This window comes from Protopterus annectens, chromosome 16.part0, assembly GCF_019279795.1.
Source record: "Protopterus annectens isolate FY-2018-M chromosome 16.part0, PAN1.0, whole genome shotgun sequence".
Taxonomy (NCBI): Eukaryota; Metazoa; Chordata; order Ceratodontiformes; family Protopteridae; genus Protopterus; species Protopterus annectens.
The window spans coordinates 861620231-861647933 of NC_056750.1; the positions used below are offsets into that span (position 1 = coordinate 861620231).

General features: G+C 47.1%; 1 protein-coding gene across 1 annotated transcript in view; it reads left to right on the plus strand.

Moving 5' to 3' along the window:
- Positions 1-27703, plus strand: part of SUPT16H (SPT16 homolog, facilitates chromatin remodeling subunit) — a 3088153-nt gene that overhangs the window by 1796982 nt on the left and 1263468 nt on the right. The window contains exon 12 of the mRNA XM_044058195.1: positions 3531-3646. Coding sequence (XP_043914130.1) covers positions 3531-3646 — 116 coding nt within the window. The remainder of the gene's footprint in view (positions 1-3530; positions 3647-27703) is intronic.

Sequence of the window (27703 nt, forward strand, 5' to 3'; positions counted from 1 at the left end):
TAAGAGCCTTCCTCACAACCGACAGAATTCGGAATAGTCTCCAGGTGCAGGCCATCCTCCACTCCAGCTCAGTTCCAGCGGAATTGGTCCTGAGGGCACTAGGCTCCATGGCGGCAGCGATTTCTCTTCTCCCGCTTGAACATGCGGGTACTTCAGTGGATTTAAGTACAATGGTCTTACCTTTCTCTTCCCCTGCATCATCCCGTTGCAATCGGCAAGGCTTGCAAGCGATCTCTTTTGTGGTGGTTCCATTCAGAGGATCTCCTAGGAGGCTGCCCCTTTTGTGCATTCCCTCCCCCTTGCCACAGTGACCACGGACGCATCCCGCCTTGGGTGGGGGGGGGCACTTTGCAGGACGGACGGTCCAAGGCACGTGGAACAACTCGGAGACCTCCCTGCATATCAATGTTCTGGAGATGAGGGCCGTGCTCTTGGCGTTGCAAGCACTGCAGGCCTTTCTTCCCCTGGGAACAATTGCGATCCAATCGGGCAACATGTCAGTGGTCTGGTACATCAAAAAACAGGGGGGAACCAGGTCTTACCCTTTGTCGGGAAGCCATGAGAGTGTGGGAATGGGCGATCTCCACCAACCACTTTCTCATCGCAACGCATATTCCGGGTCGGTCCAACATCCTTGCGGACAAACTCAGTCACACCATTCTCTCCCTGTACGAATGGTCTCTCAATGCTCAAGTAGCGAAACGTATCTTCGCACGGTGGGGAACTCCTTGTTGCGATCTCTTTGCTTCTCCCTTAAACACCAAGTGCGACAGTTTTTTCGCTCTAATCCCTCTTCCAGGGGATTCCCCGAGGGACACTCTGGTGCATGCTTGGCCTCCCGGTCTTCTGTACGCATACCCCCCTCTTCCTCTGATGCTCCAGGTTCTTCAGAAAACCTCTCGGTTGGGGTGCAGAATGATCCTCATAGCCCCATTCTGGCCTCTGCAGATCTGGTTCCCTTACCTAAGGTCTCACTCAGTGACTCTACCTTGGATTCTAGATCCCATCCCGGATCTGATATCACACCCATCGAACCTACCATCTCCGAACCTGGACAACCTGAAGCTAACTGCTTGGCTGCTCCAGTTCCACTCCTAATTAGGACTCCCGGTATTTCATCTCCCGTTAAGGCTATCCTGGTAGCGGCGCACAAACCCTCTACCAGAAAAACTTACCGCAGTAAATGGAAGCGATTCTCCATCTGGGCGGAGCGGCAAGGTCTAGATCCCTTCACGGTACCCCTTCCCGTGATCCTAGATTTCCTTACCACTCTTTTTAATGATGGCGCCAGTAGTTCCACGGTCAAAGTTCAGCTAGCGGCCATTTCTCATTATCATGTTGGTCATGACTCTGGACCTCTTATGTCTGCCAAGTTATGTAAAATCTTCCTAAAAGGCACCTTTCTGCTTAGACCCCCAGTCAAAAAGGCGGTTCCACCATGGGATCTTTCTTTGGTTCTTCAGGCCTTGACCGCTCCCCCCTTCGAGCCTGCGGCCACTGTAGATCTAAAATTCTTATCTCTTAAGACTGCATTTTTGGTAGCCATTACTTCAGCCAAAAGAGTTTCGGAACTTCAAGCCCTTTCCATAAAGCCGCCTTACTTGATCTTCCATCCGGACCGTGTGTACCTCAGGACCAATCCCTCTTTTCTCCCTAAGGTAGCTTCGGAAGCAGACATTAATCAGTCCATCAACCTCCCCGTTTTCTTTCCTAATTATCAGAACAAAGGCGAGTATAAGCTGCATTCATTGGATGTTCACAGGCAGCTTCGTTTTTATCTTAACAGGACAGCTGGTCACAGGCAATCCGATCAGTTGTTCGTTTCCTTTGCCAAATTTAATCTGGGTAAACCAATTTCAAAAGTCTCCTTGTCACGATGGATTTCCCAGTGTATTTTATTAGCTTACCAAGCTTCTGGGAGGCCCGCACCGGACGGAGTTCATGCTCATTCAACCCGGTCCGTTTCTACCTCAGCAGCCTTTAAGGCTAGGATACCTCTGGATGACATTTGTTCAGTGGCCACTTGGGCTTCATCTCATACCTTTATTTCTCATTACAAGCTGGATATCACGTCTAGAGGTAGAGCATCCTTTGGCTCCGCGGTGCTCCGGAATATCCTTCCATGACGGCCGCCCAAGATTCAGGTAGCTGGGGACTCTGTCCCACAGGTTGCTGACAAATGAATCTCCTACTTCAGATTTAGAAGTTATGTACTTACCATAACGTTCCATCTGAGTAGGTGTATTCATTTGTCTGCAACCATCCTGCCCTCCTATCCCCCTGGCCTTGTCAGTTTCCTGCATAGAGTGTGTTACCCTTTAATAGGGTATTTGATACAGGGCAAACTCGATCTGAGGTCATGTAGGGAGAGCAGGGCATTATGGGTGAGGGGAGGAGCTAGGAGCTCGGATCCATAGCTGGATAAACCATGCCGGTTCGGATCCGATATCGGATCCATACCCACAGGTTGCAGACAAATGAATACACCTACTCAGATGGAACATTATGGTAAGTACATAACTTCTAATTAAATAGACTGTTTCTCTCCACTAAAGCAGTACCTTACTGTACTGTGGTGGCTTCACTTTCAAAAAACTTTTATCCTGCCCTGGAAAAGCTTGCTGCAGTCTCCAAATCAAGGCCAATGAATACCGGAAGTTTTCTAACCAATTCCCTCCCCAAACTGACATCACCAGGACTGTCCTAAAAGCCCACCCATGCTGTGATGTCACAGCTCCCTGGTCCTTCCCCTACAGAAAGTAAAGGCTAGAACAAGGCAACAGTACATGAGTCAAGTCTCTTGCTGTGAGCTGTCAATCACAGCAGGTAACAGCTCAAAAATTACCCTTGGCACTTTGACAGCTAGGGAAGTTGTGGACGGGGATGGGAGATGAGTCTATGTAGTACAGTTCAGGATTCACAAAAGTCTGCAATTTAGCCATTTTAAGAAGCAGCAGTAAAAAGGACTTTGAGGGTCTGTCCTGTGGCAGTTGCACGGTTTGTGTTTTAAGTAGTCATTGAAAGGCATGTAATGTTAAAAATGACAAAAGACAGCAGTGTAGGCATGTAAAATCAGCACAGTGACAGGAGCTTTAAGAAGGAAGAGGTTTGCATGATTTAATTTTTTTTAGACAACCACTGCATTATGGGATACCTAAAGGCAGACTTACTCAGGATCACTTCAAGATTCGAGACCCCATGTGTTCAGGCTCAGAAATTACATATAAAAATATGTAAAGACTTGTAAATATTCCCAGAGTGCTTTTAAAATGTGGGAAACGTCAAAAGATGATGAAATGAGCATGCTTTTGAGTCTGTGGGTGCAGTTCTCCTTTAAGTTGTGTAGATTTCATTGCCCCATTCAAAGATTTTTTTTTAAGTTGCGTTTAACTGAGAATCAACAACTGTTTAGGTTCAGTGTTTTGTGATTCAGCCACGTGTTTACTTTCAAATGCTAAAGATTTGTTTGAAGATGCAGAAAGTGGTTTGATTTGTGGTACTTTCTCATCTGTCTAATATCCTTGGTGTAGAATGAAATGACAGCTGAGGAGAAAAGGCGAACCCATCAAAAGGAACTAGCAAATCAGCTGAATGCAGAGGCGAAGAGGAGGCTTACAGAGCAGAAAGGAGAACAAGCAATTCAGAAGTGAGTACGAGCTTTTACGGTTATTTTCTTTCTACAGTTTTGCTTTCTTCACAGACTAGTGCTCAAGTCCCAGGGGTGCCCTTTTCGTAGTTTCCAAAAAAATGTTTTCATTTCACGCACACTGGTCTAAAAGCAAGAAGTTTGGCAGATGAGTTTTTTAAACTCTCATTACATTCAGCAAATAAATTATCATACCTCAGACAAAACACTGGAATTTAACAGTTGACTAAACCTCGTCATCACAATAAACAAAACATGCTGGAGGGATAGGTTTCTGACCCAGAGACTCCCCAGACTCTGGAATAGATTGCCCATACATGTCAAGCAGAATGCCTCTTTGGTCCTCTTCAAAAGGAACCTTGACGATTGGATGGGAGAAAGGAAATTCACCCCGGGGATCACGTCAGTCGCCCTGCTAGACAGGGGCCCAGGGAGGTAAGTAGTGTGGGAAAAAATAGCCAGGGAATTGTTCTGGCTAGGCTTGTATAGGCCCTAGGGCTGATAGCCTAGTACCAACCTATGAAGGCAGCAGCATTAAAATCTGTAGCATATGTCAGTCTGTCAAAAGCGATTTCACAACTGAAAAAACTCAAAAGGCGTAGGCCTTGCACTCGGTCTGCCCACTCTGATTCCAGCTCACCTGCTAAGGTTTCAGAAACCATGGTAAGTCCACCTCCTCTATCTGTGATCTCTACTTCAACCCTGCCACTACGGCGTCGGAAGGCCATACGCCTGAGGATACTACTGAAAAATGATAATCAAATTCCAGACAATATCTTCCAGCTTTTAGTGAGGGGAGAAGTTCCCAGAAAAATTATCTAGGTACTTCAGGGGTTCTGAACCACCCTGCTTTGTTCAGGTGGATGTCATATAAAAAAGAAAGGTCAAAAACTAAGCTTGCAACTTCTATTCCTACCTCTTGGAAAAGGAATGGATAGACTTCTCAGAAGGTCTGCTCAAGGCTATTTTGGTCCTGAAACTTCCTTCTCCACCTCCCTCCCCCCACTCCCCCTTCCCCCCCACTCCTCAAAACATTGCTGTGGATTCATCTTCTAAACATGGTCTCTGATTCTGACCATTCTCTGGCTTACTGCTCTCAAGTCACTCTCCTGGCCATGTCTCTTTTGATGATGATTCCATTTCACCTGACTCTTATGTGGACTGCGGAAAAACCTCTTAGGGGGAGAATGTTAAACATAATGAAGCATTTTGAGTGGATGTTTAGGCAGATACCAATAGTCCAGAAAAGATTGTACAGCCTCTTGGAAGTGGGCATGCCTGCCCCCTTCCCCAGTCGGTCCTTTTCTTGAGGTTTTCTTGGATGCTTTTCAGTCCACTTTGGCTGCCCCAGACTCTCCGCCTCCAAGATGCCTAGGCCTTTATCGCCTGCCGCTTCGCACCAGGACGCCCTGCCAACTACCGATGTAGGAGTTGGAGCCCTCGGTGGATCAGTCGGCTCCATCGACCTCTCTGAGGCTACTGCTCAGCCGACCGGCACATCCATGGAGCTTTCTTAGACACCGCCTGTCGGTCAAGGGGGAACCATATTTGGTGGTTCCTTTGACCGGGATCCAGACCTCTGATACAGCCGCTGCCAAACCCAGCTCTAGACCGGCTCCTAAGGCCACTCCAACCAAAATGAAGCAGAAAACAAAACACACTATGCCTGCTTCTGAAGGCCCTCCAGACTGGGAGGCCTTCATCTCTTCTCTTATGCAAGCATTTATGGCCCTTAGGCCTTCTGCCTCACACATAACTATGTTGCCTCTGCTAAGCCCTAGGCCTCCCTCTGCTTCTTCCATTCCCATGGCTCCCCTCCTGGAGGAGGAAGAACATGAGTCTTCCTGCTCTTCCTCTGATGAATTCCATCTCTTATCCATCCCAGATTGCTTCTCCCAAGGAATATTATTCTCCAGATGAGGATTCTGTGGAAGGGGATTCTCCACCTGAAGACATTGCATTTGGTGAAACCATCACCAAAATGAAAGATTATTTCAAGTGGGATACTTCCCAAATGACAGAAACACAAAAATGATGCTTTCAGCTGCTGCAAGTGGAGTCACCCTCCCCTACAGCTGTACCCCCTGTTCTTCCAACATTCTTGGATGCCTTTACTGCAGCCTCTAGAACACCTGACTTACAGCCTCCTGCACCTAAGCACGCTGACCACTTCTACAAGGTGCCAGAGGAACAAAACTTCTGTATAAAGCCACCTGTAGACCCAGCAGTGCTTGCCACTGCCCCTGATAAACAGTCTAGGTTGTTACTTCTGCCTCCCTATTGCCCACGGATGAAGATAGCAAATCCATGGATAGGATAGGCAAGAAGGTGTACACTTCCTCCACTTTGGCCTTCAGAGCCATTAACTATCAAACACACATGACAAGTATGCTGTGGACTTCGTATCCCAAGCCACCTCTATGCTGGCTTCAATTCTTGACAGTCCCGTTAAAACTGACATCTCCTCCAAATTGTCCTTGGCACTACAAGTGGCTAGACAACATCATAAGATGCAGCTACGATGCTGCAAAATCTTCTGCTTGTTCTGCAGCATCTGTTCTTAGGAGATTTTCCTGACTTAGACTACAGAATCTGCCAGAGGGCTTTTAAAGTCCAAAATGTTGGACACCCCCTTGGATCACAACTTCCTCTTTGTAAAGATATCCGCAGACCTATTTAATAATCTGCAAGAAAAAAGCAAAGAATTACAGGATATTAAACATCTGGTATCCCCTATACCCAAATTTTACAAGAACTACCTGGCTAAGACTACCTTTGTTAGGCGTAACCCGCATTCTGCTGCCTCCTCCTCCAGACCCAGAAGGGGAACTAGAAGACTTTCTTCATCCAAGCTCAACTCCTCAGCCCAGACAACCCTTTCAGGACAGGAGAGGTCCTAATAATGCACGATTGCCTTGCCCATCTGTCCCCTCTCGGCCCTCTTTACCCACTGTCTCCCCTTCTGGCAAAAAATCATTACAGACCAATGGGTATTAACCGTTTTTCAAAAAGTGTACTTTCTGTCCTGGAAACAAATACCCCCTGGAGGGGCATTCCATTTCCCCCCCAAAAAAACAATGCCATCTCCTTCCACAAATTCTGTCAGACCCGCAACAAGGCACAGTAGAGCATGTTCCCTCAGGACAAGAAGGAAAGGGATTCTACTCCCATCTGTTCCTGATCCCCTGAAAGGACTGTCCCTGGAGAACCATTTTGGATCTCTCCTTTCTAAACCTTTACCTGCAGGTACCCACCTTCAAAATGCTGTCACTTCCCACTCTCTTACCCCTCATACCCTCAAATTCTTTCATGGTCAACTTGGATCTAAAAGATGCTTACCTGCACATGCCCTTCAGGCCCTCACACATGTTTCCTGGATTTCTTTGTCCCATCCTCTCACTTCCAATTTACAGCCTTGCCTTTTGGTTTATCCAGTGCCCCAAGAGTGTTTACAAAGTGCCTATCTCCAGCCATTGCCTTCTGCAGCATCCAAGGAATCTAGATTTACCCATATCTGGACGACATCCTTATCCTAGCACAGTCCAAAGATTCCCTCTTAAGACATGTACACTTCACTTTGTCCCGTCTACAGAGTCTTGGGTTCACCCCGAACCTCAAGAAGTCCTCACTGAACCCAGACAAGGACTAGATTTTCCTAGGTTGCAGAATCAATACAGAACAAATAAAAGCATTTCTCCCACAGGACAAGGTTCTCTCTCTAACTTCCCACTTCCAGGAAGTCTTGGTTTCCCAGACAGTCACTGCAAGGCAATTCCTTCCACTCCTGGGATTGATGACCGCAACCATTCCCATGCTACTATTGGCCGGAATGCATATGTGAAAGCTACAGTGGTACCTCAAAAATATCTGGTCACAACACCAAAATCACTTGGAACAAGTTGTCCCCCTTCTTCCCTGTTTTTAAAGAAGGAAATCATTTGGTGGATCCAACAAGTACAACTAAACCCGGGGCTTCCACTGCAGCCCCCTCAGCCCAAACAAATATTACATACAGATGCCTCAGACTCTGGTTGGGGAACCACCTTGCTCTTTTAGAGTCCAAGCCCAGTGGCAACCAACCATGAAAACCAAATCTAGTGTAAAGGAGATGACAGCAGTTCTTTTAGCTCTACAGACCCTCATACCCCTACTGCTACCAGGTCCTCTTCTGATAGTGACGGACAGTACCACTGTAATGTGGTACATCAACAAACAGGGAGGTACCAAGGCATACCAATTGTGCAGGCTAGTCCTAATTTGGGACCTAGCATCCCAGCACAGCCTATCCCTGCAAGCCAGCTACATCCCTTCGCAGGACAAGCAAGCAAGCAGACCTCCTGAGCAGAACATCCTCCCCACAGCACGAATGGATGCTGGACAGGACGGTGGTCTTAGACATTGTCCACCGGTGGGGCATTCCACAAATAGACCTGTTTGCCTCCCCTAGAACAGGCAGCTGCAGACCATCTGCACAAAGACTTACTCCCGCAAGCCTGGAGAGTAGATGCTTTCAGTTTCACCTGGTAGGGGAAGTTCCTGTATGCCTTCCCACCTTCCCTCTGATTCAGAAAGTCCTTCTGAAAATCAGGAAGGACAAACCAAAAATCTTGCTAGTGACCCCCTACTGGCCAAGGCAGCACTGGTTCCCCCTTTTACACAGTTTAGCCAAAGGCAATCACTGCATGTTACCCCACAAGGTGGACCTTCTGACGCAAGGCAAAGGAACTCTTGCGAATGCTATCCCTGACTTTGTGGGTGATAAATTACTAACCCCATTCAGACACCACTATTCAGAAGATGTGCTATCAGTCCTGAGGGAGGCCAGAAAACCCACGATTAGAAAATCATACCTTGCTAAATGGGAAATATTTACTCAGTGGTGTCTGGGGCAGGAAAGGGACCCTTAAGAGGCTGACACCACCCTAGTCCTCTCATATATGTGTCAGCTTATAAAGGGTGGACTTTCCTATTCATCAGTGAACGTGCACCTCTCCGCATTATCAGCCTGCTTACCTTTAGATCCTCCATTGTTAGCCAGGCTACATGTGAAACTCTTCCTTAAAGGGGTCTTGCATATCAGACCACCTAAGAAGCCTATCCCTCCTCCATGGGACCTGAACTTCATCCTGGAAAAACTCACCCAGCTCCCCTTTGAACCTGCTAATACAGCCTCTCTACAGTTTTGCACTTGGAAAACTACTGGTAGTGGCTGCTAACTCTGCCAGAAGGGTTTCCCAGCAACAAGCCTTAATGGCATGCTCACCTTACACCATTTTTTGTAGGGACAGGGTCGCACTGAGAACTAACCCTTCCTTCATGCCCAAGATAGTCAATGACTTCTCTAAATCAATCCATTCACCTTTCCAATTTTCCTCTCTCCCACTAACCAAGGCGAGAGGATACTCCACTCCCTAGATGTCCACAGGCAACTGAGATTTTACCTGGACAGACTAAAGACATTAGGAAATCCAAACAATTCTTTGCATCTTTCCTCCCCAGGGCATTGGGCAAGGTAGTCACCAAGCAGACTGTTGCATCCTGGATTAGAAAGGCAATCTGTTTCTGCTACTCACACCATGGAAAAAACCCTCCAGTTGTGGTTAAGGCACACTCCACAAGAGCAGTGGTCACTTCCAAGGCCTTCCAAAAAAGCACGGACACAGCTTCCATTATGGAAGCAGCTACATGGTCCACTATCCACACTTTTACCAATTGGACCAAATCTCCAAAGCACACGCAGGATTTGCCAGAGCAATCCTACAAGGGTTTGTGGAATCATCTGTATCTGCCACCCTTTCGTCAATCTAAGCTGTGGTACTCTCCGACACCAAGAATACTGCAACATAGGAATAGAAGGACACAGAATAGTTGTGTAGAATCTTACCATAACCGTAGATGTCCTTCTCTTCCATGTTGCAGTATTCCTTCCCACCCGCTATTTCCCCTCACAGACTCTACTGGTCTAACTGCTCCCTGATGCCTCTCTCCATTACAGAAGAGACCCAGGGCCTTATGCATGTCACCTTTGCAGCCTATCCTGTTGGGCCATCTACTTTTCCTGCTTAGCTTCAAGTTTTGAGGATTGTGCATGCAGACATTACACACAAGGTCCCTGGTTTTGGCACTGCTTGAGATGTCCCAAGCACCTACAGCAACCAGGCTTAAGCTATTTTATAGCAGCAGATGTTCGGGTCGCCTGAGGTGGGGAATCACACCAAGAATACTGCAACATGGAAGAGAAGGACATCTATGGTTATGGTAAGATTTTACACAACTGTTCTTTCTTAACAGATCTATACAATAATCCTATATGCCCATCTGGAAAAAAGCTTCTATCCTGTCTCTACACAAGGGGGACCCTAACGTAGACACCACCAACTTCTGCCCCATTGCTATACTATCACCCATCTCCAAGATTCTGGGAAAATGTATTTGTTTTCTTCTACTTCACCATGTGACTCACAACCACATCCTCTCCCCCATCCAACAAGGATTTAGGCCAGGACAGAGTACCACCACTGCCCTCATATCCTTCATGGACACAGTCGACCGAGCCCGTGAAGCTGGTAAAATCTTATCTTAAGTATTTCTTGATCTTTCTAAATCTTTCGATACAATATCCCACTCTCTCCTAACAAAACACTCTAACAGAGGTACCTCACCTCATACTCTAAGCTGGTTCACTGATTATCTCACTAACAGGCAACAATCAACAACTAAATGACAGAACTCTTACTTCCCTTTCCTAAACACCACCACTGCTGATGTTCGTGTTTCACTGTTGGTCATTACAACTGAGTTATCCTGCTGGCAGGCTACCCGCATTCGGCTTGAGTTCCAAAGTCTAGGTCCGGCGTCGGTTGCTGTCGCCACTGGTATAAAAGATGCAGCCAACGCCATTTTCTTCGGTCTTTCTTGCCGCACGGTGCCCAACGCAAAAGTAGTTCGCAAGTGCCGGTCGGCCGACTCCTGAGATTTTCAAATTCGAATTTCAGATCAGAAGTCTTCATTAAAGCTAAGTACCCCATTGGGGGAACTTTTTTCTTGCTCCAGACCGATGTCAGAAAAAGTTAATTTTATTTCTTGTGGGAAGCAAATACCTCATACAGATTTTCATTCTTACTATATTCCTTGCCCTAGGCCCTGACCACGACATTGCTAGTTGTCTGTTTTGTGCTAGATTTAACCAACGCAGTATTAAGTGTCGGTACGATTTTGCATTTCATTATTTTGGCAGAAGATTTAATTATATAATGCTGTCGGAGCAACCGACTACCGGAGTTTATAAAAAGCGCAAAGAAAAGGACAGGCATCCAAGGTCCAAAACCGACGAGGCTTCCGCTAGGCCTGCCGCTGGTTCTCAGTGAGGTGCTTTCACAGCCCCTGACACCCACTACCTCAGAGCCACAGGCCACTTCTGACTCACACGTGGAGCCGACTAGGCCACTGGAAACTCAAGGTATTGGACACTCGGAAACTATTCCTTCAGATGGGTCTGGAGCCGCTGAGCAGGCATAGACTTCTGAGGGTAGTTTTCAGGCCTACACAGTTATATGTAAAACCAACTTCAGCTTCAAAGGCAAAGACTGAAGCAGCTATAAAGACAAACAAGTACAGCATTCTCCTGGACAGGCCACCATGCCTAAAAAACAGATGCTTAAAATGGCCAAAGACCTTATTACTTTGATCAGGGGTTCCCATCCCCCTCCTGATGAGGCCTAGGCAAGAGATAAAATATGCATCTTCAGATCAGGTTTCCATTTCCTCTGATTCATCTTCTGAACAGGAATATTCTCTTCCTCCCTATGAGGATTCTGATGCTGAAGAATCTATTCCTTCAGCCTCTCCTTCTGAGGATTATTCTTTTGGGGAAACCCTACATACTATGAGGGAGCATGTCCACTGGGAGAGCCAAGATTACTCAGAATCCAAGAAAAGGCTCAGAGACTTCATTTTATTACCTCAGCACAGGCCCCTTGCTATTCCTCCTGTTTTAGACATTGTCGATGATGTATTTTCAGAGTCTGGACTGTCTACTGACTCTATGCCACCAGCTCCTGTTGAACCAGACTGATACTACAGGATTCCTGATTCATATAACTTTCTTTATAAAAACCCTGCTGCAGACCCAGAAACTATCTTTCATGGTCCCAAAGGGGTCAAGGTTTCCACTGCAAAAAAAACCCCTATACCCTCTGATTAGGGATTCAAGGGCCCTGGACAGATGGGGGAAAAAGATTTATACTTCCGTTACCTTGGCTGTAAGAGCTTTAAATTGTCAATTTCATATGCTTAATTATCAGCAATATCTAATGTCACTGCTTAAACAGAAAATGTTGACAAATTCACAATGTGCAGAAAACAAAGAAATGCAGGATTTATTTCATGCAGCTGAACAAGTAGGAAAGCATACTTTGCAGTGTGGTTTTGATTCTCTAGAGGCCTCTTGCAGGGCCGCTATTACAGGATGTTCATCGTGCATACAGCTGCAGTCATAACAGATGGGTTCTCCTGCCGTCGGGCGGGTCCTCGGTCGGCCGAATTCCAAAGTCTAGGTCTGGCGTCTGTTGTCGTCGCTTCTTCCCTGACGTCACTGCGACGGGTATAAAAGAACCAGCTGATGCCATTTTCTTCGGTCTTTCTTGCTGCGCGGTGCCCGAAGCAGAAGCAGTTCGCAAGTGCCGGTTGGCCAGCTCCTGAGATTACGAATATTTTTCAACCAAAGTCTTCTTGAAAGCTAAGTACCCCGTTGGGGAAACTTTTCTTGCCTCAGACCGATGTCAGACAAAGTTGTTAATTGCATTTCATGTGGGAAGCAAATACCGCATAAGGATTTTCATTCCCTCTGCATACCTTGCTTAGGCCCAGACCACGCCGTCTCGGCCTGTCGTTTTTGTGCTACATTCAACAAACGCACTATTAAGCGTCGGGCGGAGTTCGCCCAACATTATTTTGGCAAAAAAATTAATTACATTGTCGTCTGATACTCCAACTCCAGTTTTGGGTAAAAAACGCAGAGAATAAGGACCAATATACGAGGTCCGCGACTTCTACCGACACCACGCCAAAGCCGATTACAGGTGGTCCGGTTCTCAGTGAGGCGCCTACGCAGCCCCTGACTACCGACGACATTTCATTGGCGGTATCTTCTGTGCTCGAGGTCGCAGGCTCTAAGGCCCATACCCCCGGCTACAGATACCGAAGCCACTCTTGGCGGTGAAACTCGGAGTTTAGACAGACCTGCCACCTCTCAAGGTGTCTACAGGCCTTCCTCTTCGTTTTCCATCAAGGCCTTCACTAAGTCTAAAGCATACATGCATACTAAAAGACAGGCTCCTCAGGGCCCTTCTCAAAGCTCCATGCCTAAAAAAACAGATGCTCAAAAGGGCTGAGGATTTGATTACTCTAATCAGGGGTTCCCAACCCCCCCCCTCCCGGACAAAAGGCCCAGAGTGGAGGAAGAATCCCCCTCCTCGGACCAGGCCGCCATTATTTCAGACCATTCTGAAGACCAGGAACATTCTTACTCCCCTTTTGAAGATTCTTATGCAGAGGAGTCCATTCCCTCTGTCTCTCTCCCCCCCCCCCCCGATGATTACTCTTTTGGGGAAACCTTACATACCTTGAGGGAACACTTCCACTGGGAAGGCCAAGAGTATTCTGACTCCAAGAAAAGGCTTAGGGATTTCCTCTTACTCCCTCAGCACAGGCCTCTGGCTATACCTCCTGTTTTAGACATTCTAGATGTGTATTCGGAGGCCTGCCTTAACCCAGATTCTTTACCTCCAGCTCCAGTCAAGCCAGACAGGTATTACCAGGTTCCTGACTCTCACCAATTCCTATACAAAAGCCATGCGGCCGACCCAGAAACTATTTCACAGGGTCCCAAGGGAATTGAGGCTTCCACTGCTAAAAATCCATTACCTTCAGAGAGAGATTCCAGAGCTTTAGAAAGGTGGGGGAAAAAGGTATGCACCTCGGCCACCTTAACCATGAGAGCATTAAACTGTCAGTTCCATATGTTAAAGTACCAACAGTTTCTGTTATCACAGTTGAGGAGCAAAATGTCACAACCTGAACAACCAGACTTGAAGGAGTTGCAGGATTTGATACATAGTGCAGAACAAGTGGGTAAACATACTTTGCAATGCGGTTTTGATGCTTTAGAGGCCTCATGTAGAGCTGCTGTTACAGGATCAGTCATACGTAGACATACCTGGCTCAAAGAGCAAACCTTACCAGATCATGTCAAGGCTAAATTACTAGATGCCCCTCTGCAAAAAGATGTATTGTTCGGTGTTAAAGCTGAGGAGATATTAAAGAAAAGGGAGGAAAAGGCAAAATCAATGCAAACAGTGAAAGATTTCCTACAGGTACAACTTCCACGTTTCAGTAGAAATTGGCCTTCCAAAAATTGGTCCTTTCCAGCCACGGACAGACCCCAAAGAGGTAGATAAAGGCGCCTGAGGGGCAGAGGACAAATCTCAAGGATCATTTAGAGGCAGACAATGGCAAGCACCTACACAAAGAGGTGGTGAGAATAGTTCACAGCCATTCAGAAAGCAGAACCAATGACTTCCCCTTTGCATCCCAAGCAAGGCTCAAATGGCAGCACCTTTAGGCGGAAAACTGGCATTTTCGAAAAATTGGCATGTCACAAAAGACAAATGGATCCTGGACATTATAGACAGAGGCTACAGATTCCACTTTCACACCCTTCCAAAAATGAGAGGCATGCCAAACCTGCCACACAAAGGGCAGAGGCACAAAAACAAATTTCAGATCTCATGGACATGAAAGCTATTCAAGAGGTACCTGCACAAGAACAGGGTCAAGGTTTTTATTCCAGACTATTCCTGGTACCAAGGAAGGGAAAAGATTGGAGACCTATTTTGGACCTATCCATCCTAAACACATTTTTACTTGTGCCAAAATTCAAGATGCTCACATTACAGCAGCTTCTTCCCATGCTGGGCAAGGAGTCTTGGCTGGTAACATTGGACCTCAAGGAGGCATACCTGCATGTCCCAATCAGACAAGATTGCAGAAGATACCTCAGATTTCTTGCAGGTTCAACCCAGTATCAATTCTCTGCATTGCCCTTTGGCTTATCTACTGTGCCCAGAGTGTTTACGAAATGCCTGGCATCAGTAATTGCCTACTGCAGACTTCAAGGGATACAAATATACCCATATCTGGATGACTGCCTGATCCAAGCAGACAGCAAGCACATACTTCTGAAACATCTGGCGTTTGTAATAATGTTGTTGAATTCTCTGGGATACACAGTCAACAAAAAGAAATCAAGGCTAATACCCTCTCAAACAATAATTTTCCTGGGTGCCAGCTTGGATACAAACACCCAGATGGCCTACCTCACGCCAGAGAAACAAGGGGAACTAACTCAATACTTCAGAAAACTGAGAACTTTCACCAGGCTGACTGCAAGGAAAATACTGCAGGCTCTGGGATTCATGGCATCTTGCATCCTACTAATCCCATGTGCAAAGCTGCATATGAGAAAACTTCAATGGTACCTAAAAAACCTATGGTCTCAACACAGCCAGTTTGGAAACAATAATACCACTGATTCCATGTCTTCAAAAGGAATTTCTGTGGTGGGCTCAAGCATGCCAAAGAAACACAGGTCTCCCATTCTGCAAGCCTCAAGCAAATCAAGTCATAAGACGCCTTGGACAACGCCTGGGGGGCACACATGACAGATCGGTGCATTCAGGGCAAATGGTCCCAAAAAGAAAAGCACCTTCACATCAATCAAAATGAAATGCTAGCAGTAATAAATGCTATTATAGCTTTCAAAGACGTACTGCATCCAGGCCAGCTACTGATAACGACAGACAACACCACAGTAATGTGGTACATAAACAAGGAGGAACCCATTCATACACCCTTTGCAGGCTAGCCATGTCTCTTTGGAACATGGCTCTGGAATTACAAATTGAACTTCAAGCACAGTACCTGACAGGCAAAGAAAACACGCTGGCAGACAACCTAAGCAGAAATATGACAGATCCACACGAATGGAAGTTGCATCCTCAAGTGTTTACAAAGATAATTCAAGCGTGGGGAAGGCCAGACATAGATCTCTTTGCCTCCCACAGAAATCACCAGTTGGCAAAAATCTGCTCAAGGACTTTTCACCCACAGGCCTGGCAAGTGGACGCACTCTTTCAGTTGGACAATGACAGTTTATGCCTTTCCGCCTCTTCCTCTGCTGCCCAAAGTTCTATTAAAAACCAGAGCAGACAGACCAAAGATGATTCTCATTGCTCCAGACTGGCCAAGACAATACTGGTACCCACTCCTGAGAAGCCTGACGCATTCCCCACCATGGATCCTGCATCTAATGCCTCTTCTGCTGACTCGGCACAACTTCAAAACCCTTCACAGTCAGCTGAAAACACTCATTCTAGCCGCATGGAAAATTCCTTAAATTCTCAACAGACCATACTCTCCAAGGAAGTGCAGGATGTCATTTTGGAGGCCAGAAGGCCTTCTACTAGAAAAGCCTACTCCGCAAAATGGAAACTGTTTTGTGCCTGGAATGAGAAAAAGGGTCAGAACCCTGGAATACTGAATTTACCTCAAATATTACAATACCTAGCCAAGATGCTAAGCAGTGGACTTTCATTCTCCTCCATCAAAATCCATGCCTCAGCCATTTCTGCAGAATACAACACTGATCCTCCTTTATTCTCTCACCCCCTCTTAAGACAGTTTCTCAGAGGGGCTAAGAATATAAAACCCCCAAGGAAACAACCAGTACCTGCTTGGGACCTCAATTTCATTCTAGAAAAACTTACCTTGCCTCCTTTTGAGCCAGCTGCTTCAGCAGAACTGCAATATTTGTCCTGGAAAACAGCCTTCCTTCTGGCTATCACCTCAGCTCGCAGGGTTTCAGAACTACAAGCCCTCATGGCTGTGCAGCCTTTCATCATTTTCCATCAGGACAGAGTTTCCTTACAAACCAGTCAATCCTTTATGCCAAAGGTAGTATCCAGGGTAGCCTTGAATCAGGCCATCCACTTGCCTACCTTTTACCATAATCCTCAAAACAAAGGGGAGAGACTACTACATACCTTGGACATTCACAGACAGCTGCGATGTTCTTCATCTCACATTGCTGCAGTCCTTACTTATGGGTAGTCCGCTGTCCTCGATCGGCCCGAATACCAAAGTATTAGGCTGACGTCGGTCATGGGCGCCTAGATCTGACATCAGAGTGTCAGGGTATAAAGGCGCATGACCGACGTCATATCCTCAGTCTTTTTTGCCACATGGTCTGATGCAGAAGCAGCGTTGCAAGTGCCGTTCGGCGTTCTGAAATTTTTCGTTTTCGGAGTTTCAGACCGATACCAAGTTGGGCTAAGTACCCGTTAGAATATTTTTGTTTTTTCTTGCCTCAGTTACTTACCGGATGTCAGAAAAAGTGAATAATTGTATTTCTTGTGGGAAACAGATACCGCATAGGGATTACCACTCGCTTTGTATTCCTTGTTTGGGACCGGAGCACGACGTAGTCGGGTGTCGGTTTTGTGCTAGGTTTAATAAGCGCACTATAAAGCGGAGGTTAGATTGCGCTAGGTTAGTCTTTGGAAAGAGGTGTAATTATAATATGCCGTCGGATGTTCCGGCGCCTGCTTCTAAGAAGCAAAGACAGATCTTTAAAGCCTAGGCAGGATGATTCGTCCGTTTCGGACGCCGGACCTTTAGAAGCTACAGCTGAACAGGTGGATCCGGCTGAAGTTTCTGTTGAGTCCCAGGGGGAAACTTTGATTTTACAAGATGTGGCCTCTCAGGAGGCAGGTCAGGCTGAAGGGGCCTCTCAGGTTACTATTCTCCCTTCTATGCCTAAGGTGGTTAGGCCTTCTGCTACTGTTTCTAAGGCTCCTTCTAAGGGCAGGTCTGTTTTGCTTTCCTCTGGTGTCAGTTCTGGTTCTTCAGGGTCTGTGCCTAAAAAGCACATGCTTAAAATGGCAGAGGATTTGATTACTTTAATTAGAGGTTCTATGCCCCCTCCTGATAAGAGGCCCAGGATGGAGCCAGAGTTCGCAGGCCTCAGATGATTCAGAGTCTTCTACTGAGGACATTCAAGATTTCCCTCCTTCTGATTCTGATGCAGAGGATTCCTCTCCTTCTGCTTCTCCTCCAGAGGATTTTTCATTTTCAGAAACTCTGCATTCCATGAGGGAGCATTTTAAGTGGGAGGGACAGGATTTCTCTGATTCCCGGAAGAGGCTTAGGGAGTTCTTGTTTTTACCACAGCATAGACCCTTAGCTATACCTCCGGTTTTGGATGTTGTTTCAGATGTTTTCCCGGAGGCTTCCCTTAATCCAGATTCTGTGCCTCCTGCCCCAGTTAAACCGGACAGGTATTACAGGGTGCCTGAGGCTCATAAATATCTGTATAAGAGTCCTAGGGCGGACCCAGAAACTATTAGTCAGGGGCCTAAGGGTGTTAGAGCCTCTGTTGTTAAGAATCTGGTTCCTCTGGATAAGGAAGCTAGAGCTTTGGATAGATGGGGTAAGAAGGTGTATACCTCTTCTACTTTAGCAATGAGAGCTTTGAACTGCCAGTTTCATATGTTGAAGTATCAGAATTTCCTCCTTTCTCAGCTAAGATCTAAAGTGGATGCTTTGGCAGAGGGCATAGAGTGTAAAGAATTGCAGGATTTAGTGCATGTTTCTGAACAGGTGGGTAAGCACTCTTTGCAATGTGGTTTTGATGCTTTACAGGCTTCTTCTAGGGTGGCTGCCACTGGTTCAGTTATTCAGGCACACCTGGCTTAAGGATCAGAATTTGTCTGAGCATGTTAAGTCTAGAATTCTGGATGCCCTTTGCAGTCTGAAGTTTTGTTTGGTCCTCCTGTGGAGTCAGTCTTAAAGAAAATGGAAGACAAGGCTAAGTCTATGCAGACTGTTAAAGATTTTTGGCAGGTACAACCTCCAAAGTTTAGTAGAAATTGGCCTACTAAGGGGTGGACGTCCTTCTTCTGATTCTCAGTCTAGGGGTAGATCTAGGCGTGGTAGGGGCAGAGCTCAGAGTACCTTCAGGCCGAGACAATGGAGTTCGCATGCTCAATCTGCTGGTGAGGGCAGGGGCCAGTCCTTTCGTAAACAGGCCCAATGACCTGCATTTTCAGCTGCCAGATTCCTCTTGCCTGGCAGCTCCTTTGGGAGGAAAGTTGGCTCTTTTCAAGCAAAATTGGCATTTAGTCACCCAGGACAAATGGGTATTGGACATTATAAACCGAGGTTACAAGTTCTATTTCCATACCATGCCTCCTTTCAAAGGCATGCCAGACGTCCCTCCTCGGCAAAGGATAGAGGCTCACAGGCAAATTTCTTTACTTCTTCAAATAGGAGCTATACAGCCAGTTCCTCTGTCAGAAGTGGGCCTAGGATTTTATTCTCACCTGTTTCTAGTTCCAAAGAAAGGAAACACGTGGAGACCAATTTTGGATTTATCTATCCTCAACACTTACCTGGACATTCCAAAGTTCAAGATGCTGACTTTACAACAGCTTTTACCTCTGTTGGGAAAAGATCACTGGATGGTTACTTTGGATCTCAAAGAGGCTTACCTTCATGTTCCTATCAGGCCCAGTTGCAGGAGGTACCTGCGTTTTCGGGCTGGAAATTTACATTATCAGTTCTCTGCATTGCCCTTTGGCTTATCTACTGCGCCCAGAGTGTTCACAAAGGTTCTGGCTCCAGTGATAGCTTTTTTCAGACTAAGAGGAATACAGATTTATCCTTATTTGGACGACTGTCTGATTATTGCACAAGAAAAGGACGAACTTCTTCATCATCTGCAGTATGTGATGGCGGTGTTAAGATGCCTAGGGTATTCTGTGAACGAAACAAAGTCCAGTCTAGTACCCTCTCAGGACATGTGCTTTCTGGGTGTGAGACTGAATACAGCTTCCCAGATGGCTTTTTTGACCCCGGACAAACAAAGAAGCCTTTCTCTTTCCAGCAAATGTCTCTACGGTCCAGGCTGACTGCAAGGACAGTCCTTCAAGCCTTGGGGTTCATGGCATCTTGTATTCTGGTGCTTCCCAATGCCAAATTGCATATGAGGAAGCTTCAATGGTATCTCAAAAATGTGTGGACACAGCACTGCCAAGATCTAGACACTGTCATTCAGATACTACCTTGCATTCAGAAGGAGTTTTTGTGGTGGGCTCAGGAATGTCACCTAAACAAGGGACTCTCTGTGACCCGGCCAGAGGCGAGTCAGATTCTAACGACAGATGCCTCGGACAAGGCTTGGGGAGCACACCTCAATGGAAAATGGGTGCAAAACACGTGGCCTGTCAAACTCCAACATTTGCATATCAACTTGAAGGAAATGTTAGCAGTCCAGTTTGCATTGATGGCTTTCAAGGATTTACTTCGTCCAGGGCAGGTGTTGATTCAAACAGACAACACTACTGTCATGTGGTACATCAACAAGCAGGGGTGAACCCATTCTTACCCTCTTTGCAGGCAAGCGATGATTCTGTGGGAAACTGCTCTCAATCTACACCTCAATCTTCAGGCAAGGTTTCTACCAGGAGCACAGAACTCCTTAGCAGATGTATTGAGCAGACAAATAGTGGATCCTCACGAGTGGAAATTGGATCCTCATGTATTTCAACAGTTGACAGTGTTATGGGGAACTCCAGACATAGATCTGTTCGCTTCTCCACTAAATTACCAGTTGCCAAAGTTTTGCACAAAAATGTTTCATCACACAGCTTGGAAGGTGGACGCTCTATCTTTCAGTTGGAACAATCTGCATGTATATGCCTTTCCACCTCTGCCTCTTCTTCCCAAGGTACTTTTGAAGGCCAGACAAGACAAGCCAACCATGATTTTGATAGCACCGGATTGGCCTCGACAACACTGGTGTACCCACTACTGAGGAGTTTAGTACGAGAACCTCCATGGCCTCTGCCTTTGATTCCGCACCTTTTGTCACAAGAGGACAGTCACTTCCTCAATGTCAAGATTCAGTCTCTGCATCTAACAGCCCTGGCATATTCTGTTTTAGACTCTGGAGGGTCTCAGCTTCCACAACAAGTTTTGAATGTTATTTTGGAGGCCAGGAGGCCTAGTACCAGGAAAGTTTACGCTGATAAATGGAGGAGATTTTTTATTTGGAGCAAAGGAAAGGACTTTGATGTCAAACCTGATTTAAGTGTTGCTCTACAATATCTTACTGAGTTATTGGACAAGGGTTTGTCTTTCTCCTCAATAAAGGTCCATGCTGCAGCCATTTCTGCTCACTATGATTGTGACCCTCCTTTATTCTCTCATCCTTGGTTTAAGCAATTTCTTAGAGGGGCAAAGAATATAAGACCCCCACGTAGAGCTCCTACTCCTGCTTGGGATCTCAATTTTGTGTTGGAAAAACTTACTCTACAACCTTTTGAGCCTGCAGCTACTGCCGAGTTAAGGTATTTATCATGGAAAACTGCTTTTTTGTTGGCCATTACCTCTGCAAGAAGGGTTTCTGAATTACAGGCCCTCATGGCAGTGGAGCCTTTCCTGATTTTTCATAAGGATAGGGTATCTTTGCATACTAATCCTTCCTTTATGCCTAAAGTGGTTTCTAGTGTGGCCTCAAATCAAACTATTCATTTGCCTACTTTTTATGCAAACCCCCAAAATAAAGGGGAGAAAATTTTGCATACTTTGGATATTCACAGGCAGTTGCGTTATTATTTGAGCAGAACCAAGGAGTTCAGACAGTCTCAGCAATTGTTTGTTTCTTTTGCTTTGGGTTCACAGGGTAAACCTGTTTCAAAACAAACTATTTCTAAATGGATTGGGTTTTGTATTTCTTTCTGTTATTCCCATCATGGTAAGGAGATTCCTGCTGGAATCGGGCCTCATTCCACTAGGGCTACTGCTACTTCTACGGCCTTTATAAGGGGGGTAGCTACAAAAGACATTTTGGAGGCAGCTACTTGGAGTTCAGTGCATACCTTTTCTAAACATTACCACCTTCCTCTTTATTCTAAGTCTAGGGCTGGATTTGCCACTGCAGTTTTACAGGGCATTTTAGCGGCCGCTAATGCTTTATGATTTTTACCATCCTCCCTTTCCCGTTGCTTTGGGATTCTACCCATAAGTAAGGACTGCAGCAATGTGAGATGAAGAACATAGTACAGTTTTGTACCTACCATAAATGTAGATGTTCGAAGATCCACATTGCTGCAGTCCAATTTACCCTCCCTCCTTCCCCTCTGTAGTTTGACTTGGTGCTATGCTTTAGGTGATGGCTGTTGTTGGGCATGTTTTTGGGAGGTATTCTGTTTTTGGCTGTGGCCTTTCTGGGTTGGCCTTCTGACATCTGGGGCAAGAAAAGACTGAGGATATGACGTCGGTCATGCGCCTTTATACCCTGACGCTCTGATGTCAGATCTAGGCGCCCATGACCGACGTTAGCCTAATACTTTGGTATTCGGGCTGATCGAGGACAGCGGACTACCCATAAGTAAGGACTGCAGCAATGTGGATCTTTGGACATCTACATTTATGGTAGGTACAAAACTGTACTTTATTTGGACAGAACAAAGCCTTTCAGAAAATCAGAGCAACTCTTTGTGTCCTATGCTACAGGAGCTCAAGGGAAGTCTATTTCCACACAGACAATTTCAAAATGGATAGCCCACTGCATGGTAAAACTGTACCTGCAGGCATCAGGTCTCACTCCACAAGGGCCACAGCTTACCTCTGCAGCTTTCCTCAGGGGGGTTCCTACCGAAGATATTTTGGAAGCAGCCACTTGGGAGTTCTGTACATACCTTCTCCAAACACTATCACCTACCATTATACTCCAAATCTAAAGCAGGCTTTGCCACTGTAGTCTTGCAGGGCATCCTGGCTGCTCCTAGTGCCTACCACCCTTTTTTAGCTTTGGGATTCTACCCATCTGTTACGACTGCAGCTGTATGCACGATGAACATAGTACAGTTTTGTACCTACCATAAATGTAGATGTTCGAGTGCTAATACAGCTGCAGTCCAGGTTTCCCTCCCTCCTTCCCCTCTTGGGACAGGCCTAATGGCTAACACCTCCTCATATAACCTGATTGGGGTATTCTTTTATGGTGTATTTGCTTGCAACTACTGTTTTTTGATTATATTGCATTGCATTATTACATAAATTTGTGTATTGCCTTCCTTCTTGGGGGCACCTGACATCTGGGGCAAGAAAAACTTAAGAAAATGGCGTCGGCTGGTTCTTTTATACCCCTGTCGCACTGACCTCAGGGAAGAAGCGAGGACAACCGACGCCGGACCTAGACCTTGGAATTTGGCCGACCGAGGACCTGCCTGACGGCAGCAGAACCCATCTGATGTCCTTCAAGAATGCAACTGCAGTCAATAACATATGAGTTGTCCTGCCTCAGGCAGCCCTCGGTCGGCCGAATTCCAAAGTCTGGGTCCGGCGTCGGCTGGTGTCGCCTCCTCTCCGACGTCACAACGGCTGGAGTATAAAGGCATCGGCCGGCGCCATCTTCTTCAGTCTTTCTTGCCGCGCGGTGCCCGAAGCAGAAGCAGTTCACAAGTGCCGGTCGGTCAGCTCCTGTGTTTTCAGTACCGAAGTCATCTAAAAGCTAAGTACCCCGTTGGGGTACATTTATTCTTGCCTCAGCCGATGTCAGAACAAATTGAGAAAGTTAATAATTGTTTGTCTTGTGGTAAACAAATACCTCATAAGGACTTCCATTCTCTCTGCCTTCCTTGCCTGGGCCCAGACCACGATGTCTCGGCCTGTGCTGCCTGTGCTTGCTTTAATGAGCGCACTCTCGGGCGCCGAGCAGAATTCGCCAAGGACTTTTTCGGTGAATCTTTTGCGTATATCATGCCGTCGGATCAACAGACAACCCAATCTGCTAAAAAACGCAAGGACCGGGACCGACACCCTCTGCCCACGTCCACTACCGATGCTACTCCTAAACCCTCTGCTAGTGCTCCGGTCCCTTCGGAAGTGGTAAATCCACCGATGTTAAGTTGTCAATCTCGCCTTCATTCTTGCTTGATGGGTTCGGAGCCGATCCCTCGGCTCCGACTCTGCACTTGCTTTAGCTCGAGAACTCCTTTTACCAGCTCGAGGCAGCCCCATATCCCATGATGCAAGGCAGGAAGTACCCAGATCTCGTTTGCCGCTTCGCTTGGGAGGTCTTCTCTTTACCAGCTCCTGGTAAGTTGTTCACATTTGTGATATTTAAGCCCCTTTTTTAGTTAAAACTAATTTTTGATAGTTTAATTTTAAAATTAACCTTTTTCTGACAGAAATCCCTGTCTCTTTTAATTTTTAGTCCGTCAATTTTCCCTATCCCATCCCCCCCCTGTTAGGGTGTGTGTGTTGGTGTTTTTTACTAAATACCTCTTGGTATTAATTTAATTTATTTTGACTGGTGTGTGTCTGTTGTGTTTAGGCACCATGTCTAAGGAGAGGGTTTCAGGTTTTAAGTAGTGTGACTCGTGCTGTCAGAAGATGTCTCTGACAGACGGTCACACTTCTTGCCTGTACTGTTTGGGCCCTCTTCACCTGCAGGACTCCTGTGCTATTTGTCACTCCTTCAGCCAGAGAGTCCTGCAGGAGAGACAATAAGTTGATTCTCAGGGTCTTCTTAAGCTGGAGGGCTCTCCGGCTAAGTCGGCCCACAAAAATCAACCAAAACTGCCAAAGCCCAGGCTTCTGTTCCTAAGCCTGCGGCCTCGGCTCCGACTTCGTATAGAGTCGAGATCGGCTCGCTGGAGCCGATTCTGATCCAAAGCTTTCGCCGATGGCTATCGGTGCCGAATCTGCTGACCACTGTGGTGTCGGCTCCGATCGGCTCCGACACACACTTGCGGCATCGGTGTCGGCTCGATCGGCTCCGACACCCATGTGGCACAGGCATCGGTGTCGGCTCCGCCACCGCTACCTTTGGAGCTGTATCGGCTCCGGCTGGAGCCGATACATCGAACGTTCTGCCGGCTCCGAGAAATCGGTGCCGACAGGATCAGTAGTATCGGCTCCGATGGCCCATTCCAGGAAGAGGTCGAGGTCTCCTTCCTTGGAGCCGATACTTTCGGCCGCCTCTTCTATCGGGCGGAGCCATCGGAGCCGATCTTCAAGGTCATCCAGGTTGTCAGATCATGACCTAGAGAGTGGTCAGTAGATTGCTCAAGTCACAGGTACTGGCCCAAATGCTACACAGTCCGTCTCAGCAGACGACTGTTGGTCCACACCCCGTTACTGTTCCTCCTTCGACTCTACCCTAGAGTTTGGAGTTGGAGTCTTCGGGCATGGTTACTGCTACGGCTGGAGGACGGATACCTCCTTCTGTCCCTTCAGCCCCTACTCATATCTCCTCTTCCTTAGAGGGATTCGGTGGTCGGGCTTCCATGGTCTCCTCCGAGGGGGTGAGTGGCATCGGACCCTTGTCCGAGCCCTCTTCCCTTGGAGCCTCGCCTGGTGAGCTCGGCTCCGACATCTGTCTCGGAGACTTCCTTCGGTGGCCCCTGGAGTTCCTAGCTCTTGAGCGGGTTCTCTCGGACCTGCCTGGGAGGGAGCATTCGAGGTGATGAAGAGTGTACTGGCCACTGGTATCAGTCAGCAGTCTCTTCCGTAGCTCCTCCCTCTATTGTACCTGTTGACATCTCTGCCACTTCTCTTGCTACAGGACCCAGAGATCCTCCGCCTCAGGTTTCCCCATTGAATTTCCCCTCTTCCGAGGATTCTCCTGATGTTTGGGAGATCCTCCTAGGAAGAGGACTTGTAAGAGGAAGCATGTAGACTCCCTGAGTCTGTCACCGGATACTGACTTTGATGAGTCAGAGGGATCCCCTAGATCCCCTCTGAGGATGTCTCCTACTCAGACTTCCTAGAACTTCTGAAACAGAGTGATAACTGGTCCACCAACAATCCCTCTGAGGATGAGTCAGTATACCTAGAGGCTTTGGATCTCGGCCCTCCACCTCCTGGGTGTCTCCGCCTTCGACCCCTTATGCAGGTTATTGCACGAAAGGCGTGGACAGCTCCTGACTCTGTAGAGCCAGTCCCTAGGAGGCCTTCTAAATTTATCACTGCCCCTAGTGACAAACAATTCCTTACCAAAGGTGTCCCTGCTGATGCCATGGTGGTGGCTGCGGCCACCAAAAAGGAACTTGCAGATCCTTCTGTGACCGTCCATCCTCCTAATAAGGACTCTAGGACCATGGATAGGTGCAAGCGGATGTTTTCCTCAGCGACCTTTGCTATGCTCGCTGAATTATCTTTGTCACTTCACCAGACTCCAGAGATATCCTGAAGGAGCTGGGAGAAGTAGTTCAGGATCCTACAGCTGCAGGGGCCCAAGAAAAGATTGCTTCGCAGCTAGGAACCCTAAATTCCATTGCTAACTCCTCCATGCGGCTAATATCTTATGCTGCGGATGGAGCGAGTAGAGCCGCAGGCACAGGTGTGGCTCTTAGACGCCAAGCCTGGATGCGGCTATGTGATTTTTGGATCCTTTAAGGCGTCCTTCACAAATTCTCCCTTTGATGGGTCAGCTTTGTTTGGCCCTCAGGTGAAGGAGACCTTGACCAGGTGTGAGCAGGACGGCAAGACTCTTTCTGCTGTTGGAGTCCGTTATTCCACCCCTTCTAGGCCTTATCCCAAAGGACAGAAGGGTGGGAAGATGTGGTTCCGTAAATCCCAAGAAGTCACGCCGGATTCACGTGGTCAGTTTACCCCTAGAGGCAGAGGGGTAACAACAACAGACGCCGCTCTAGAGGCAGAGGGGTCCAAGAACCAGGGCAACAGGGAGTCTCTTCCTGAGAAGCCCTTTCAGCATCCCTGAGGTGTTGCCCGGCTGTCCCTCCTTGGAGGCAGTCGGGAAGATTATCACTGTACCCAGAAGCCTGGCATTCCCTCACTCAAGACAGATGGGTACAGTCGATCATATCCAAGGGTTATATAATTCCTTTCGAGGAAAGTCCCTTCCCTCAAGTTCCCTTCCAGATGTACCACCGGTCTAAGGGACATTGCAGAGTTAGAAATCAAAACTACTGCAAAAAAGAGCCATTCAGCCAGTTACAATAGACCATTCAGAGCCGGAATCTACTCAAGGTTCTTTTGGTCCCCAAAAGACGGGAGACTGGAGACCAATATTGGATCTCAGCAGACTCAACAAGTCTGTCAGGAAGACAAGATTCGAATGGTCACTCTTCAGTCAATTCTGCCCTTCTTACAGAAGGACAACTGGATGTGCTCAATAGATCTTCAGGATCGTACTATCACATCAAAATTCACAGACGCTCCAGGAGATTTCTCCGCTTCGGCTGGGGTCCAGTCATTTCCAGTTCAGAGCCCTGCCCTTTGGTCTCACTACAGCCCCAGAGTGTTCACCAAATGCATGGCAGTGGTCACGGCTCACCTGAGACGTCAAGGATTCCAGGTGTTTCCGTATCTCGACGACTGGCTCCTGTCAGCCACCACCAGGCATCAGCTTATACAAGCCAGGGATTACACAATAGACCTTTGTTCTCATTTGGGCATCTCAGTCAACTTCGAAAAGTCATCCTTATCGCCCTGCCAGTCTATTACCTTCATAGGCGCAAACTTAAACACTGTTCGGATGTCAGCTACCCTTACAGAACAAAGAGTTTCAGACATTCAGACTCATGTCAGGATCATTCTGGCCAGCAAGAAGGTACAGGCCAGAATGGTTCTAAAGGTATTAGGTCTCATGGCTGTGGCCATTACTCTTCTTCCCCTGTCTCGATTCTACATGCGCCTCCTTCAGTGGATGCTGTTCACACAGTGGTCATACCAGCAACTCCCAATGCGTCACCAGATTCTGGTGACACAAACATGCAAAGAACATCTTGCTTGGTGGATCACATCGTCTCAGGTTCACCAAGGCAGGTGCTTTGTACCTCCGTCCCCGATAGCCACTGTCACCACGGATGCCTCCCTGATCGGGTGGGGGGGGGTCATTATCAGGGCAGGATGGTTCATGGGACGTGGCAACCGTTCGAGTACCATCTGCACATAAATGTCCTGGAG